The sequence below is a fragment of the Periplaneta americana genome, chromosome 7 (assembly GCF_040183065.1).
Source record: "Periplaneta americana isolate PAMFEO1 chromosome 7, P.americana_PAMFEO1_priV1, whole genome shotgun sequence".
In the NCBI taxonomy this organism is placed as follows: Eukaryota; Metazoa; Arthropoda; class Insecta; order Blattodea; family Blattidae; genus Periplaneta; species Periplaneta americana.
Window position 1 is genome coordinate 26,333,607 of NC_091123.1, and position 14,666 is coordinate 26,348,272.

The following is a 14,666-nucleotide window of genomic DNA, read 5'->3' on the forward strand; positions in this document are numbered from 1 at the left end:
ACAGTCAAATTGAAATTATACTTGTGATCGAGCTTAATAATTTAATTTAATTTAGATATGACTATCATTACTATTATTATTATTATTATTATTATTATTATTATTATTATTATTATTATTATGTAATTATTTTATTGGTGTTGTGAAGACGAAAAGAATTGTCATTGTATTATATTAATTATGTATTATATTGTCTTGTATTTGTAGTATTGTATTGCTTTGAATTGTATTGTATTGTATTAATTATGTTATATTCATAGCACTGTAGTAATTTTTTATCATACTGGTTGAGTGGAAGAGAAGGCTGAATGGCCTTAACTCTGCCAGTTAAAATAAACCATTATTATTATTATTATTATTATTATTATTATTATTGTTGTTGTGTATGAATTCAAATAGTGACAATTTGTTAATTGCATGATTGTTAATTCGATAACATTACCGTCTGTGTGTGTTATGTTTTTATAGAACTCGAAACCTGCACTCTTCCTACCAACTCAGGGTGGTTCTGAGTCTTGTCACTTCTGTGGGAAGAGGGTTTACCTCATGGAAAGGCTGAGTGCTGAAGGAAGGTTCTTTCACAGAGGCTGTTTCCGTTGTGAATATTGCAGCACTACTCTGAGACTAGGTATGTAAGGACATTATAAATTTCTCCATTTACTGGTAACCTGGTTAAGAGGATTAGAGGAGTTAGTTCAGAATAGTACTAAATAAAGCAAGGTATAGACACATAATTTAAAATAAAAGAACTGGTAGAAAAAAGTATCAAATTCAAAGAACTTGCATGGCAGGAAGTAGCATAACAGAATGTGAAGTGAATCTGTTACTATAACGAGTACAAGACAGAAACTGAAATCACTTGCCATGCACACTACAGCTTAGGTACTGTCATGAATGACTCTGCGGGAAACATAGAAACAATGGTGTGGTGATCGCTTGTTGTTACAAGTTCAGTTGGTTTCATATTATAGTCCCATCACTCTTATTTCCAGCAGCCAATCATGTTGCAGGTCGGCTACATTTAAACATGTGCGTCATGTGATTCGCTGCTGATGACATTATGCACTTCCTAAGGCTCGATAAATACTTAATATAATTGCCCGCCATTTTGGCTCTTTCGTTGGCGTTCTCAGAAAGCACAGGAGGACGTTATTTGCTGCTCAATTCCAGTGCGTTTGATTTATTATCATAGGAGCTACGACATGATAATGTTTAATGGTGCGGAAAATAGATTCCTCGTCTGGTAGCTTGGCAACGAAAGAACAAAAATGGCGAACGATACTACCTACCTAGACTTTATAGAGCCTTCACTTCCTAAGGCGTAAGCAAAGAGAAGGAGTCACGCCGGGAATAACAGCAACACGACTTTAGTAACATATTAAAATGAGTTTTTATACCATAATGTTAATCGTCTACTGGGTGTTCATTTCAAAGTGTGTCATGACGTCACTGTTGTTGGGTCACCGATTTGAAGCGAGTTTCAGCTTATATGTTAGAGAAGTTGCCTATTATTTAAGGCGTTCTTCAATCTGAACTTGAGAACGTGTACGGTGTAAGTTGAACATCGTAGCAACAGATGGCGGTCTGTACGGTCTGTGTGCTACCATAACCTCTTTTGAACTGTGTTTTGCGCCGGCAAGTCGTACGCAGAGTATTTGTTATCATCGGTTGCATACGGTAACATTCCACAAATCAAATGCTCCGTGTCCATGTTGACCGTTGAAGTTAATGTCAACAAATACGTAAGTAATCGTCTTAACCTTCTCCCCATATCCCGACAGTACGTATTTCCAAACAGTTCACATTCCTGCCACTACCAGCGTTACCGTACGTATCGGCACGTACTCTTCAGAATGAACGCCGTACTTGCCAGGCAACTTCTCTGCCTCTTAGGTTATACACCTCTGTGGAAGTGTAGGAAGATTGAATTCTCTAGGCTCATCGGCTAGCCACATGACGGCATATAGCGAGCCATGACACATTTTGAACTGAACACCCAGTATTTCTGTCTGTTACTATTTGAATTGTGTTTTTTTTTCTAATTAGTTTTTTGTGAATGATTTACGGACATTCAAAGTGGTGCATGTGTTGAAATAAACTGAAATGCCACCCTGTTTGTGCCAGGGTGTAGGAATGGATATGGCAAGGATTCCTACAAAGAAATTCGTTTCTTCAGTCGCCCTAAGGACGAAGGTCAGTTTTCGAATTGGGTGAGGACAAGTCCCAGAAAGGAGAAGTCTCCTAGTCGTAAATCATATGTTTGGCACGTTCATTTTTCAGGCGATTTGCTTGTAAAGATGGGTTAATTTGTTGTTAATGACAAAACTGTTGAAATTTCAAGACTGAGGTGGAATACACATTACTTAAATCATGTATATTTTGCATCTATATTTATCATAGTGTATTATAGATAGAATCTATAGTTACAATTATAAATTGTTCCATGGTAATAGAAAGAAGGAAACAGGCAAAGTTGAAATTCTTACAGGATCCAGTTGAAGCAAATAGAGATAATTATTTCAATAAAAAGAGAGATTATTTGAAGGAAAAACTGAATGAGGTAGAAACTAAGAATAAAAACATTCGTGTATTAGTCGTTCTCTTTAGGTGTTCGTGCCAATTTCTCTCGTATTTGCAGATGTATCCTAGAATCAGCTCAGTTTGAAGAAATTTAAGTTTATCTTCATTGTTCATACGATCCTGCTGTTCACCTCCTGAACTTCATCTCATTAGCTGTTATTCTGCTTTCATCATACCGTTGGTAGAGTCCATACTTCAATCCCATAAGAAAGAAAAAATCTTGCCAAAGTTTGTAAAGAACACATATGTGTGTATTTTGGCAGTGAAGATGATTTGAAAATCTAGTTTATGACGCAAAATATTTTTTATATTTGGAAATTTTGTCTAATTCTTCCAGGAATGATAAATTGTGTCCATGATATTTAAAAGCATTTACTCTTCAAAATTTTGTTATCCAAACAGATTTTACTAGGTGTTAGTTCTTTACCACGAAAGGTCATGAAATTTTCATGATTTATCTTTCTGCTATTCATTTTAAATTAAATATCGAACATTGTACCAATGTATTTAGATTTATATTTATGGGTTTATCATCACGTCTTTTTTCTCTGAATTCTTTGATAATAGTATTCATATAAATAAAGAAGAGCGCAGGTGAAAAACTACAAGCCTTACTTATTCCTAAAGTTTACAGTCTGTCTTTAAGTTTATTTAAATTAGATTTTCCTTATAGAGATTGTAGATGGTTTTTATAAGTTGTTGTGGAGCCTGATCACATGCCAAAATTCTCAGCACACTCTGAGCAAATCAGCAGCTATGTACAAAAGTGGGAGAAAAAAAAAACCATTGTTTGAAGACTTCCAAGAATCGCATATGGTACATCCTAATAGGAAAAATAAATGTGGAACGCCCAAGGAAAAGATGGAAAACTTGAAGTTGGAAAAGGCCTTTAGTCTAAATCGTGACTGATAATGATAATGAACAATTTTTAATCTGGATTCTTGTTTCAGGTAATTATGCTTTTGACAGAGAAGGTAAATTCGGTAGCAGATTTTTCTGTACACAACACTTCGGCCTCCAAGGAACTCAGAGGTTAAAGATGAGAAGAAAAAGTGAAGAACTTAAATCTGTTATCGATAAAGAGAACATTCCTGCCCAGTCAACACCTAAAACGCCAGAGAAGGTACATTGTAAAGACATTCACTTGGCTTGGTTGAAATATTGTTACACTTAACAGCATTCCAACATTGAGGAAAAAAGATTATTTCATGTAGGCCTAATAAACATTTTTTTTTTTTTACATGCATGCGCATATGTATGCTTTCTTATCATTGAAATGGGTGTGGTGTATCTACAAAAATACATACAGATTATTTCTTTTATTATTGGTCTTTTTTTCAGTGTGATTTTTTATGTTTCTTGTATTATTTATTTAAGAAATTTTGAATGCCGTACTTAATCTGGTAATATTGTAATGCGATTTTGAATTTCTTATACTTTTAGAAGTGTTTTTATTTGGAAATTAGAATTACAGTATTCACTTTCTTTTTAGGCGAAATCATTGTCAGAGACTGTAGATAGAATGACGCTCACTGGTTTGGATGTACTTGATGTGAAGTCTACACCCGAACGAATCGAATTTGAGAACTTGACAGCAGCTGCTTCTGATGTAGAAGAAGTTCCTAGCGAAATGGATGAAGACGAATGGACTGACCGCAATTTTGGAGCATCGGCTGCTGAAGGGTCCAGCGACTCTCTCTCAGATCTCAGGTAGGGATCGTGAAACCTGCTACATTGCAATTTCATTGTTATTCCTGCAGTTTACTCTACAAGCCTTGAAGTGAAAATGGAGCATCCTTCCAGATGCGTGAATATTGATCATGAAATTTTTCATTCACATTTAGTCATGTTAAGGTCAAACTCCAAATCTTCATTTTCATATCTCTTGCATGCCTTTGAGATCTTTTGCGTTAAATAATATAAAATCATTAATATGTCCTATCTTCCAGTTCTGAGAGTTTACATGTTATCTATAAGTGAATAGTTTGGTGAAAGAGTGATCTAAAGGTAAGTGTTCACTACATCGTATTGAACTCCTCATACGAATCGCACGCAACGGATATTTTAAGTGCAGTGCGTTCGCTGTAACGGCTTCACCTCATCGCCTCCCCCTATCAGCTGTTTAAAACATGACGTCGTACGATATTGACATTACTGAAAGCAGAGGAGTTGAGGTTAGGTCTATTAATTACGTCTGTTAGCGAATAAGAATTTGTAATTGCTTCATGCGTCTTAATTGAAGAGGAAGAAACGAAAGAAAGATTGGTTACATATTTGCAAGAAACGACTTGATTACTGTAATGGGAACGCCTCAAATTATATAATTCTTTGCAATTTTCTACACGCGAAATAAGTTTTCCGTCTGTCATTTTGGCGCGACACTGAACATGGCACAACATAATAGTAACAGTTGACCAATTAAAATTGATTTATTAAAGAAGGCCATGATCACACGCATCGGAAAAGTTGCCCATCCGAGAAACGTGGACGGATTTGCCGAGAGGCAATGCGTCCAATACGATGTAGTGAACGCGGTTACATAACAATTACAGCAAAGATAGTCTTTTTCCGATTCGTCCTATGCATGCGATACGATGTAGTGAACGCTTACCTTAACTCGTATACATTATGGGAAATGTTAACTCTCATCAGAAGTCTCATGAAACTGTAACACATTCATCTCATTCTTATCACCATATCGTCATAATCACAACCACCATTATCATTATCTCCTTCAGTACGAAAGTCGCTTCCCAGTCAATGAAGTATGAAGCTGCTGTTACGTCAATATAAATAGATTCACTAATTCTGCAAAATTCCTTCTTTGATCATGGTTGCAGTATTGTCTTAAAGTTTTCATTGTCTCACCATTAATTGACGCGTGTTTTACAAAAACATGCCCAAAAATGCATTTTTAAGTAATGACTGCCATTTCAGGGTTCTCCCTTTAGTATGAATATTTAATTAGTTTATTAAGAAATAAATCCTTTTAATTTAAATCAAGAAATTTTGTTATCTTCCATACTGAAATAGTTTATTTTGGGGCATGATATATCTTGTATTGTCGCCACTGTAGCATCCAAATAGCTAAAACTGTCGATTCTTTCAATTACTACATCAGTGTTATTGCTTGTCACAGAGGATTAACATATTGAACAGTTTGTTACTGTTACGTTAAATTTGTTGAGATCTTTAATGAGACAATTGTGTCCTATAAAGAATCGGAAATGTGCTACTGCTAGTCTTCGAGGTTTCGTTAAAATGTATGTTTCTTCATTGATTTTCTCAGTAGGTATACAGGATGGAAGTAAAATGATTCTGCAGATTGAAATGAATACGAAACATAATATGTTTTGTGATTAAATGCAAGGTTAATTATAAAATTAAGTTTGAAGTTTCAGCAGTCTGACAACATCGCCACTAACATACTCCTCTTTCTTCTCGTAATACTGATGCAAGAGGTCAACGAACTCAGACTTGTCTGTCAAGGTGAACTACTCTCACCTCCCTCTCTGGCTACAATGTTGCAGTCTGATTGCACCATTCATTGGCTTGAAATTAGTGCTTTTTAAATTAAATTTACACGAAAACCGTCCACGTTATTGAAATATCCCAGAGAGATAAATAATTTTTATTAGGTCTTCTATCCATATGGACAAAAATCACGATCCTACTCGCAGTAGTTACCGAATAAGAGGGTTTTAAATATTTGGGAAAAGAGATTTTTTTTTCTGAGCAAACTATAAACTTTCCACTAATATGGTATTACACTTTTTTGTTACATACAATATGAGCTGTTCCAAACAAGTACTTTAGTACGATTCTTGGCATCTCTCAGTGCAGACCCTACCCAGATTGAGGGACTATTTTACCTCCGGAGAATTTTACACTGAGGGATTCCATGAATCATGAACAGTGAAAAATATAGTGAGACTGCGTTGGTTTAATGCAGCTTATGTGGGTACCCCTTATTTCTCGTGAAAAATAACAACTGAATAGGCTACAGTGGACTATAGTGGACTTTGTTGTCAGCAAACAGCTGGATACATTAAGAAGATTGATTGATTGATTGATTGATTGATTGATTGATTGATTGATTGATTGATTGATTGATTGATTGATTGATTGATACAATATGAGCTATTCACTTTGAAAATCTGCAGGGTTATTTAACTTTCACCCTGTATATGACAGTTCTGTGCACATGACAGGTTGTGTTTACAGTGTTTTAAATAAGTTTGAATAAGCCTGTTATACATTTTTTTCCCTTCATTGTAGTGATTCTGAGGAAGAAGCGAACGAAGTGTTTGAGGAGGCAATCGAACAGCCACTTACACTGGATGAAACTCGCCGTCTTGCTGAAACATGGACACGCCGCTATTCTAAGACTCCAGAAGATAAACAAAATGGCGATGATAAAGGAGGTAGGCAAGAAGGGGAAGAAGACGAAGACAGTGAGAGCTATGAATACGAGGAGAGCGATGAAGATCTCAGTTACCCAGAGTACGAGAGTGAAGGTGAGTAGTACAAGATGTAACAACCAGCTCGTGTGGGCATGCAGTTTGGAAAGATTTGTTGTGCACTTGATGTGTTGACATTAGTGACGTCTGTGGGAGGTACCGCATCAAATTTGAGTTTTCAATTGACCAATGCTATAAGACAGAGATTTCTTTCTGGAAAGGAGAATAATTTTTTTCATATTAGTTCCAATGAAGTGTGTTGTAGTGATAGTGGTGAAGTCCATCTTGCGAGCATACCACACCAGTATGTTACTACACCCTCCATAATCCTCTCTCACTTAGTAGCTTATGATTTTTTCTGTCCATTTCCCTTTGTGTAAGACTAGCTTTGTAGTGTAGGGAGTTTGATTGCAACGCATGTCCTTTTTCCTTTATTGAGTTGCGAAGGATAATTTCGTGACGGTTTTCAACTGTTGTGCGAATGGTGATAGGTGTTCATCACTGCTGGGGGAAATTACTTTGCTGATGAATTTGCCAGAACTATATCATCAACTCATCAGGTTTCACAATAGTCCGTGAAGTTATTGACTATAGCATGGCATTTGAACAGCAAGAGTTTATGTAATAAACATCTTAAAAGAGTAACTCCAATAAAGACAAAGATAGATTGAAAATATAGGTTTGGTTGTGTAAATTCTCCGTGTAAATTTCATTATAATCGTATACTTTCCAGGCTTGAAGCCTTTGGACCATTGCATTCATATTCCTATGAGAATTCGAGATATTGAATAGTAGTGGGATTCGGTGACCATGTGGCTTGCATAAATAGGACAAGGCAAACACTTCAGATGACAGAATAGATAGAACTAACACTTTCTCTATCAGGATTTTAACACCAACACACGAGCCCCTTTCTCTATCAGGATTTGAACCCGAATCGTCCAGCTTTATAACCAGAATCACTACCATTAGAGCCACAGTAGAGAAAACCCATAAAAAAACATCGACATCATGTGACTCCTCATTTAGTATTACAGTTTCACAAGAGATTTTCTCTGATATTGTTTCTTTGTAATCTTACCAGGAACTCAGTTAACAACAACATAATTTAGTATTATTATAGGGAGTCTCTTAGTTTGAAGTTTGTTTCTCTCTGTCTTCTTTACTAAGGTGAATACATCCATTTTAGACTGTATATCTGAACTTTTTGTATCTGTTTCGATTTGCTAATGATTAGAAACTTCATCTTCCTCCATTTCGTATGGGCATCTCAGTAATATATTTTGGTATTCCGAAATGATCCGTGATTTCGTGGTCTCTAATCATGGGATTCTGGCTGTTCACAAGATGTGCATTGTGTTGTTGTGTATTATTTTTTCTGTGGACGTGACAGAACAGGCAGTACAGTAGAGTTTTTAAATCTACTGTAAAAGTCTTTACTTCTCCACCAAACATAAGATCATCTTGCTGACTTACCAATTGCTCGTCCATTAATTGCTTATGTTTGGCTTCTGGTAGTAAATGTAACATCAGTTCAATATTACCATAACAAGGCATTTATACTTAATTAATATTAATGTGTAGTAGCTGTTGAAGTTAGCAAGCTTTTACACTAGCAATAATAATGTAAGATAATGACCTATATTAACAATGCACTGATGATCTGCCAACATCCAGATGACGAGAGTGAGACCGCAACAGAAGGGGAGGACGAGATACGAGCGCGAGAACTGCGGAAACAGGAAGTACAGCTGGAAGTACCTGAGAGACCGAAAGGAAGGCGGGACTCAGACACTGGTTCTGACACTGAGGTGAAAACACAGAAGTTTCCTACTCCATGCAGCAGTCGATCTAAGAAAAACAAACCTAAGAACTGTGCCCTGCAGTAAATAGGGTTACACGTCTGTGACATACCGTAGTTGCTAGAAATAGGCTACACTTAAAGTAAAATTTCTGTAACATTTACTTCAATTCATTGAAGGTTGTCAAATGTATTCTCGAACTTGTTTATTACTTTAGTTGATCGCGTGATTTTGTTTAGTGTCTACTTTACTAAAGCATTTAAGTATCTGTACTGAAGAAAAATTAAAATATATAATTCACTTTCGTACTGTTTTATTCACATTTTGGGCCTCATAAGCTGCGTGGTGGTTGTGTTGAAGTGAAGTTAAAAAAGAAGAAAGACAAAAATAAAAATGTTCAAGGTAAATATTACTTACGGTTTTGAGTGTTCAGTGTTTTTTGTGTGGCTTCGTATTTGGTATGAGTTGTTTCTATTTTTTCTCCATTATATTTATTGTTTTTAACATTGCATTACCCTCTAACCAAAGCAGAATATGATTCACATATTCGTGGATTTGTTCTAATTCTCCTCACACCACCACCAGCTAACTTTTCCACTGCAAGTGGAAATAAAAGTGCTCAAATCATGCTTTAGAATGAACTAATATGTCCTAATTGGATGGATATTATCAGTTTTTGTTTTTAATGTTTAAAGTCAGCTTTCAAAGTTGTTTATTCCTGCAGAAACCTCTACAAATCTGTAATAATGTTGGTTAATTTTGCTTCGCACATAATTTTAGTGAAATAATATCTTAAACTGATAGTTAGAAGTCTCTGAAGTGTTTTTCATAAAATTAATTCTTTGTGTATTCATGTCTTAACTGTTACATTTGCATAAAGTTTGTTGAGCCTTAGCAATAGTACAGGACTGTATTGGAGCTTTTTATGGAGAAATTGTTCATTTCTCCTGCTTCATAATTTAGGATAATTAATGATTAAAAACCAGAAGATAGTACAGATTGAATAAGAAATATTGAAACGAGCACAGTGCGTGTTTGATTTATTTCTTCTCTGCATGTGTCTGATTAAAGGTGCTTTACAATTGTTCCACAACTAAATATTCTATTTGCAATCTTGTCCATGCATGTGTACAATCAATCAATGATTGTGATTCTCATGATGTGATAATTTAAAATTGGGACCTTCACATTGGATTTCATAATGATACATTGTTATATATAAAATGCTTACAGTGACTTAGTTTCATTTCGGAGTAAATTAACTATACTGTTTTCGCTGTAAGAAAAATCCTAATGTAAACATAAGCACGTTGCTGTCATACCCGTGATTGGCCCCCAGTCGAAACACTCAAACCACGCAGGAAAATATAGTTCGTATTTGGAAACCATAATCTTGTATTATTTGAAAATAACAAATTTGAATTCTAGATGTTAAATACGATGAAACATATAACTTCACTCATATGTAAAACGCTATGTAAAAGAAAAGTTACTTTTATATTTTGTTATGTACTATGAACGCTGATGAATACCAACAGTAATACCGAGGTAGTCTGTTCTTATAACAAGCTGGCGTCACTTGAATTCATAGTTGTTCACGTAAGCACGTGGTACTGAAGTATGACTTCTGCATCCTTGGTGTGTGTGGTTATTAATCATAAAGTGGAAACCCTCTCAAAGGTGGAGAAAAACAAATAGTCTTAAATGTATATAATAAGTTAAGTGAGTTTTAATTACAGTAATTATAAAGTAAATGTTTCCTAAGCAAACGAATGCATAGTAGTGAGGTTAGGCCTACTTGATGAGTAACGGGAAATGTTTAACATGAAACAGAATGTACAACAGTAGGTGGGAACACGTAGTAAGAATTTATGGCGCCAAACAGTGGCCAATGAAGCCTCACTTCAGTCACATGCTATTGTTTACATTAGGATTTTTCTTACAGCGAAAAGATTATAATTTATATGTCTGAAGTACAGACCAGCAAAAAATCGTAGAATAGGGTGTAATTTTAGATTTTTATATCTGGATTTACTCTCTAATATGGTTTCGTTTTCTTTCATTGAAGGTTGCTTCTGATGATTATACATCAACCGAGTCTGAAAGTGAAGAAGAGGAGGAGGAGGAAGAAGAAGAAGAAAATTCCGCAACAGAGATCGAGACAGACTCGGAGTTCGAACATGATGGGACAACACCCACACAACATGACGTGCCATCCATCTTGATCGATGATAGCAACATCACATTCAGGCGAGGTCGACGCATTGCAGAAGAGCCCAAGAAGGTGCAGGTCCGTACTGGACACATAGTGCGTCCCGTGAATGGCACAGTCCTCATGCAGAAGCAAGCACATGGTGGGGTGAAGCTTGAGTTCTCTCCCTTGCAGCCAGAGGCTGAGTCTGGCAAATCTGCAAGTCTTTCGAATATTAATGCTGGGAAAAATATTGTAAATAATAATATAACGACCAAGCCATCGCCTTTAGTAACACCCACCCCTCTTATCAATCCTCGACGTGGAGATTACTTCCTTAACAGAACACATTCTACAGAAGGCATTGCGTCCAAGATGTCACTGGAACTTAAAAAGAAATATCTTTTAGGTGCGTCGGGACTTGCTGGTTCTGTAAAAAAATCAGGTTCAGCCTCCACTTTGGATTCGAAATTCAAGAGCTTTGTAGATATGATTTCAGAGCACCAGAAGCTTCTAAACCCTGCACCGGAACCCAGTCCTACAATGCAAGCCTTCCTTCAAGGAACATCAAGGTTGCACGCATCCCCTGCTGGCAATCCCCTCTCACCACCATCACCTACAATCCTTATTCCCTCACTCACACTTCCTCCATCGCCGTCCCAGCAGCCCACACAGCTATTGCGCAAGCAGAAAGAGTTGCTGTTGATTGGTGATGGGTATGAGCATGTTTGTGGTTTGGGTAAAAAAGAAGATTCCCCATCAGTTGTAGAACCTACAGACAAGAAGCAGGACGCTGATGTTTTAGCAGAGAAAATTGGCGTAGATGTTGAAAATAGTGTTGGAATAGAACAGGATAAGTCTAAGCTTGATGTGCAAGGTGAAAAGACGGATGTTTCAGCAGTTCCAAATCCACAGGATACTGATTCTCTGCAAAATGGTACTTCTCTTCCTGATGCAGAGAATAAATTGGGTTCTGATGTGGAGATGACGCCCACCCCCGCAGAACAGCAGCAAGACAACGATTTAGACTGTCGGCCACGAAGTCCAGCCCACGAGACATCCATAGTAGTACCAGAAGTGCCGTGGAAGGCGTCCCTCGGTGATAGTGCCAGTGATGTGGGTGGTGGTGATGATAACGAGGTTGATGATATTGCAAGCGATTCCCTCTCATCTGATACTAGTGCAAGTGATTCAGAAGGCCATGAAAGTGAGCACGAGAACAAATCTTCGTCCCACCATGAACGAACTCCACCGAGAGTAGAAATTCACGACTCTAGTGGTGAACTCATGACTGAGGCAGCTGTTGAAGAGAGACCAAAGACTGATAAACCTAGTGGTGAAATAATACGACCGAGTGAAATTATTTTACCACAACCTGTAGAAGTTACTAGTTTCATAGGCACTACTGTTGAAGAAGGCAAGAAGACTGTAGAAACCCCTGTGAGTGAGAACAAGCGGTCTAGCATGACGAGCGACCGAAGCAGTCCGTCAACTCCGCCCTCAACGAGAGGCGAGGACTCCGAGTCCTTCCACAACGAAGCCACTCTCGCAGAGACAGAGTTGTCAGACTGGGCGCAAGATGCAGACGTTGTAGTTTCAGAAGATCTCGAGGATGTAGAATTCAACATCGACCCTGACTATGTCACAGTTCGAAGACACAGGAAACCTAAAACTATTAGAAAAAGTGACAGTGGTTTGGGTACACCGGCCAGAATTGCTAAATGTGAAGACTTTGACTTCGAAGACGATCCTGGACATGTGTGTGGCAGGGACGACCAGGGGTCTAATCAAGATCTGACATCACGTCTGCTGACGAACATGGAAAACATTGAGTTCATGGACACCGGTGAAGAAGAAAGCGAGTCAGACGATGTGTTAGCTGCGACAAACCAGGCTCTCTTGCGTAACAGTGGGTATGTACAGTTTGTTAATGCCGTAGATGATGAAGATCTGTCGACACCGGTAATAGAGACGCCGACAATAGCTACTGAGCTGCTTTCTACACACATTGTGCCAGCACTTGTGTTGAGTGAGTACGAGAGAGACAGTGACAGTCTAGAAGCTGGTGATGTGCTTAGTCAGGTCGAGGCTGTGAACAAGGAACTGCTGGTAGTATCAGCAGGTGAGGATGAAGAGAGTTCTCTTCAGCCAGAAGGTGGCACTACCACTGAAGAAACCACAACAAGTGATATTGTAACTGTAAAAGACAGTCCAATAGATGTGCAACAGACTGAGACCCCTGGTGAAAATGAAGTGTTTTATACACCGATGCATGAACCACCTCCTTCAGTTGAAAGTTCCACTGAGCCCCCCGCGCCTTCCGCAGATGATCAGACGACAGGAGAGGCATATGAGGAATACGTTCGTCGTCTTCAAGGCCGCATATCCCCATTCAGTAATGTGAGAGACTCGATAGATGTTAGAAAATCAAGAAGAAGAAACAAGGGCTCACATCAATCTAGAACACAAGAACTTATTTCAGAGGAACTGAGTGAAAATACTTCAACTTCGCCAGCTGTCGGCTCGAGTTTCAATTCTCCAAGCACATCACGTAAACTAGAAGCAATATCGAGGGAGAGGTCCAAGCAAAAAGACCTTATACATGAAATGGTAATGGACAAACTCCTAACGCAAAAGAAATCTCCTCAGGACAAGAAGAGTAGAAGACTTTCTAGGGGGTCCTTGAGTACATACACACAGTCGCAGCCCAGTCAGCCTGACACTGTGGAGCCACCCAAAGAAGTGCCTGAAACTACAAAGGATGTGAAAGCTACTCCTGATAACTTAGCTGTTACGTCACCAGTTGTGCCAACAAAGACTGATAGTGAAGTAGATGCGAAGCAACATAGTGTCTATCAGGACCTGGAAGTGCCTTTTGCAGATGATACAACAACTCCGGTTGGTGAGGAGACTGAACAATTCTACACACCTATGACGTCATTTAAGAAACAATCGCGGTCTACACAACTCAGGCAACGTCCTCTGTCTGTTCATGCATCTTTCAGATCTTCTCAACAAACTGAAGATGATGTTTCAAAAAGAAACTCGTCTCGTCTTCCTGAGACTCCTCTCACAAATCCTGAGGCTTTCTCATTGCCTGATATAAGAAAGGCTTTGTTCAGCACCTCCGACGAGATGTTGAAGACGCCTGTAGCGCCTCCACGGACCCGACACGAGGAGGCAAAGCGGACTGCGGAGAGAGAGCGAGCCAGGGAGGAGGCCAGGGTGAGAGCGCAGCTCAAGACAGACGAGGAGCTTGGTCTGAGTCCCGAGGACTACATCAAGATGTTGCGGCAGAAGGTTCCCAAGCGGCATGCATCCGACGCAGAGACTGCCACCAAGCGTCATGCAATGCTACGCAGCTTCTCTGAGCCTGGTGAAGAAGTGAAGTCCAGTGAGGGCAGTGGCAGTCCGAGTGCACTAGATGATCTTACCCAGTGTGACTCTAACGAACATTCGTCTTCTACAACGCCGGCCATCAGCAGACTTTCCCCCAGTCTTGGAGATGCTGCATATCAGCAGTTGCAGACTTCACCTAGTGGAGAGACCAGCGGTGCTGCTTCCCCTGCCAGCGCACCTTTAGCCAAGGTAACCAGCAATACAGTCTGTCAGCTTGTGTCTCTGTCTTTCTCT

General features: G+C 38.5%; 1 protein-coding gene across 6 annotated transcripts in view; it reads left to right on the plus strand.

Moving 5' to 3' along the window:
• The window catches only part of Mical (Molecule interacting with CasL), a 241,632-nt gene that overhangs the window by 174,629 nt on the left and 52,337 nt on the right, over nucleotides 1-14,666 (plus strand). For all 6 annotated transcript variants that reach the window (XM_069830469.1, XM_069830471.1, XM_069830472.1 and 3 more), the window contains 6 exons: nucleotides 469-628; nucleotides 3,531-3,703; nucleotides 4,073-4,290; nucleotides 6,859-7,097; nucleotides 8,718-8,851; nucleotides 10,911-14,621. In XM_069830469.1, the coding sequence (XP_069686570.1) occupies nucleotides 469-628; nucleotides 3,531-3,703; nucleotides 4,073-4,290; nucleotides 6,859-7,097; nucleotides 8,718-8,851; nucleotides 10,911-14,621 (4,635 nt within the window). The remainder of the gene's footprint in view (nucleotides 1-468; nucleotides 629-3,530; nucleotides 3,704-4,072; nucleotides 4,291-6,858; nucleotides 7,098-8,717; nucleotides 8,852-10,910; nucleotides 14,622-14,666) is intronic.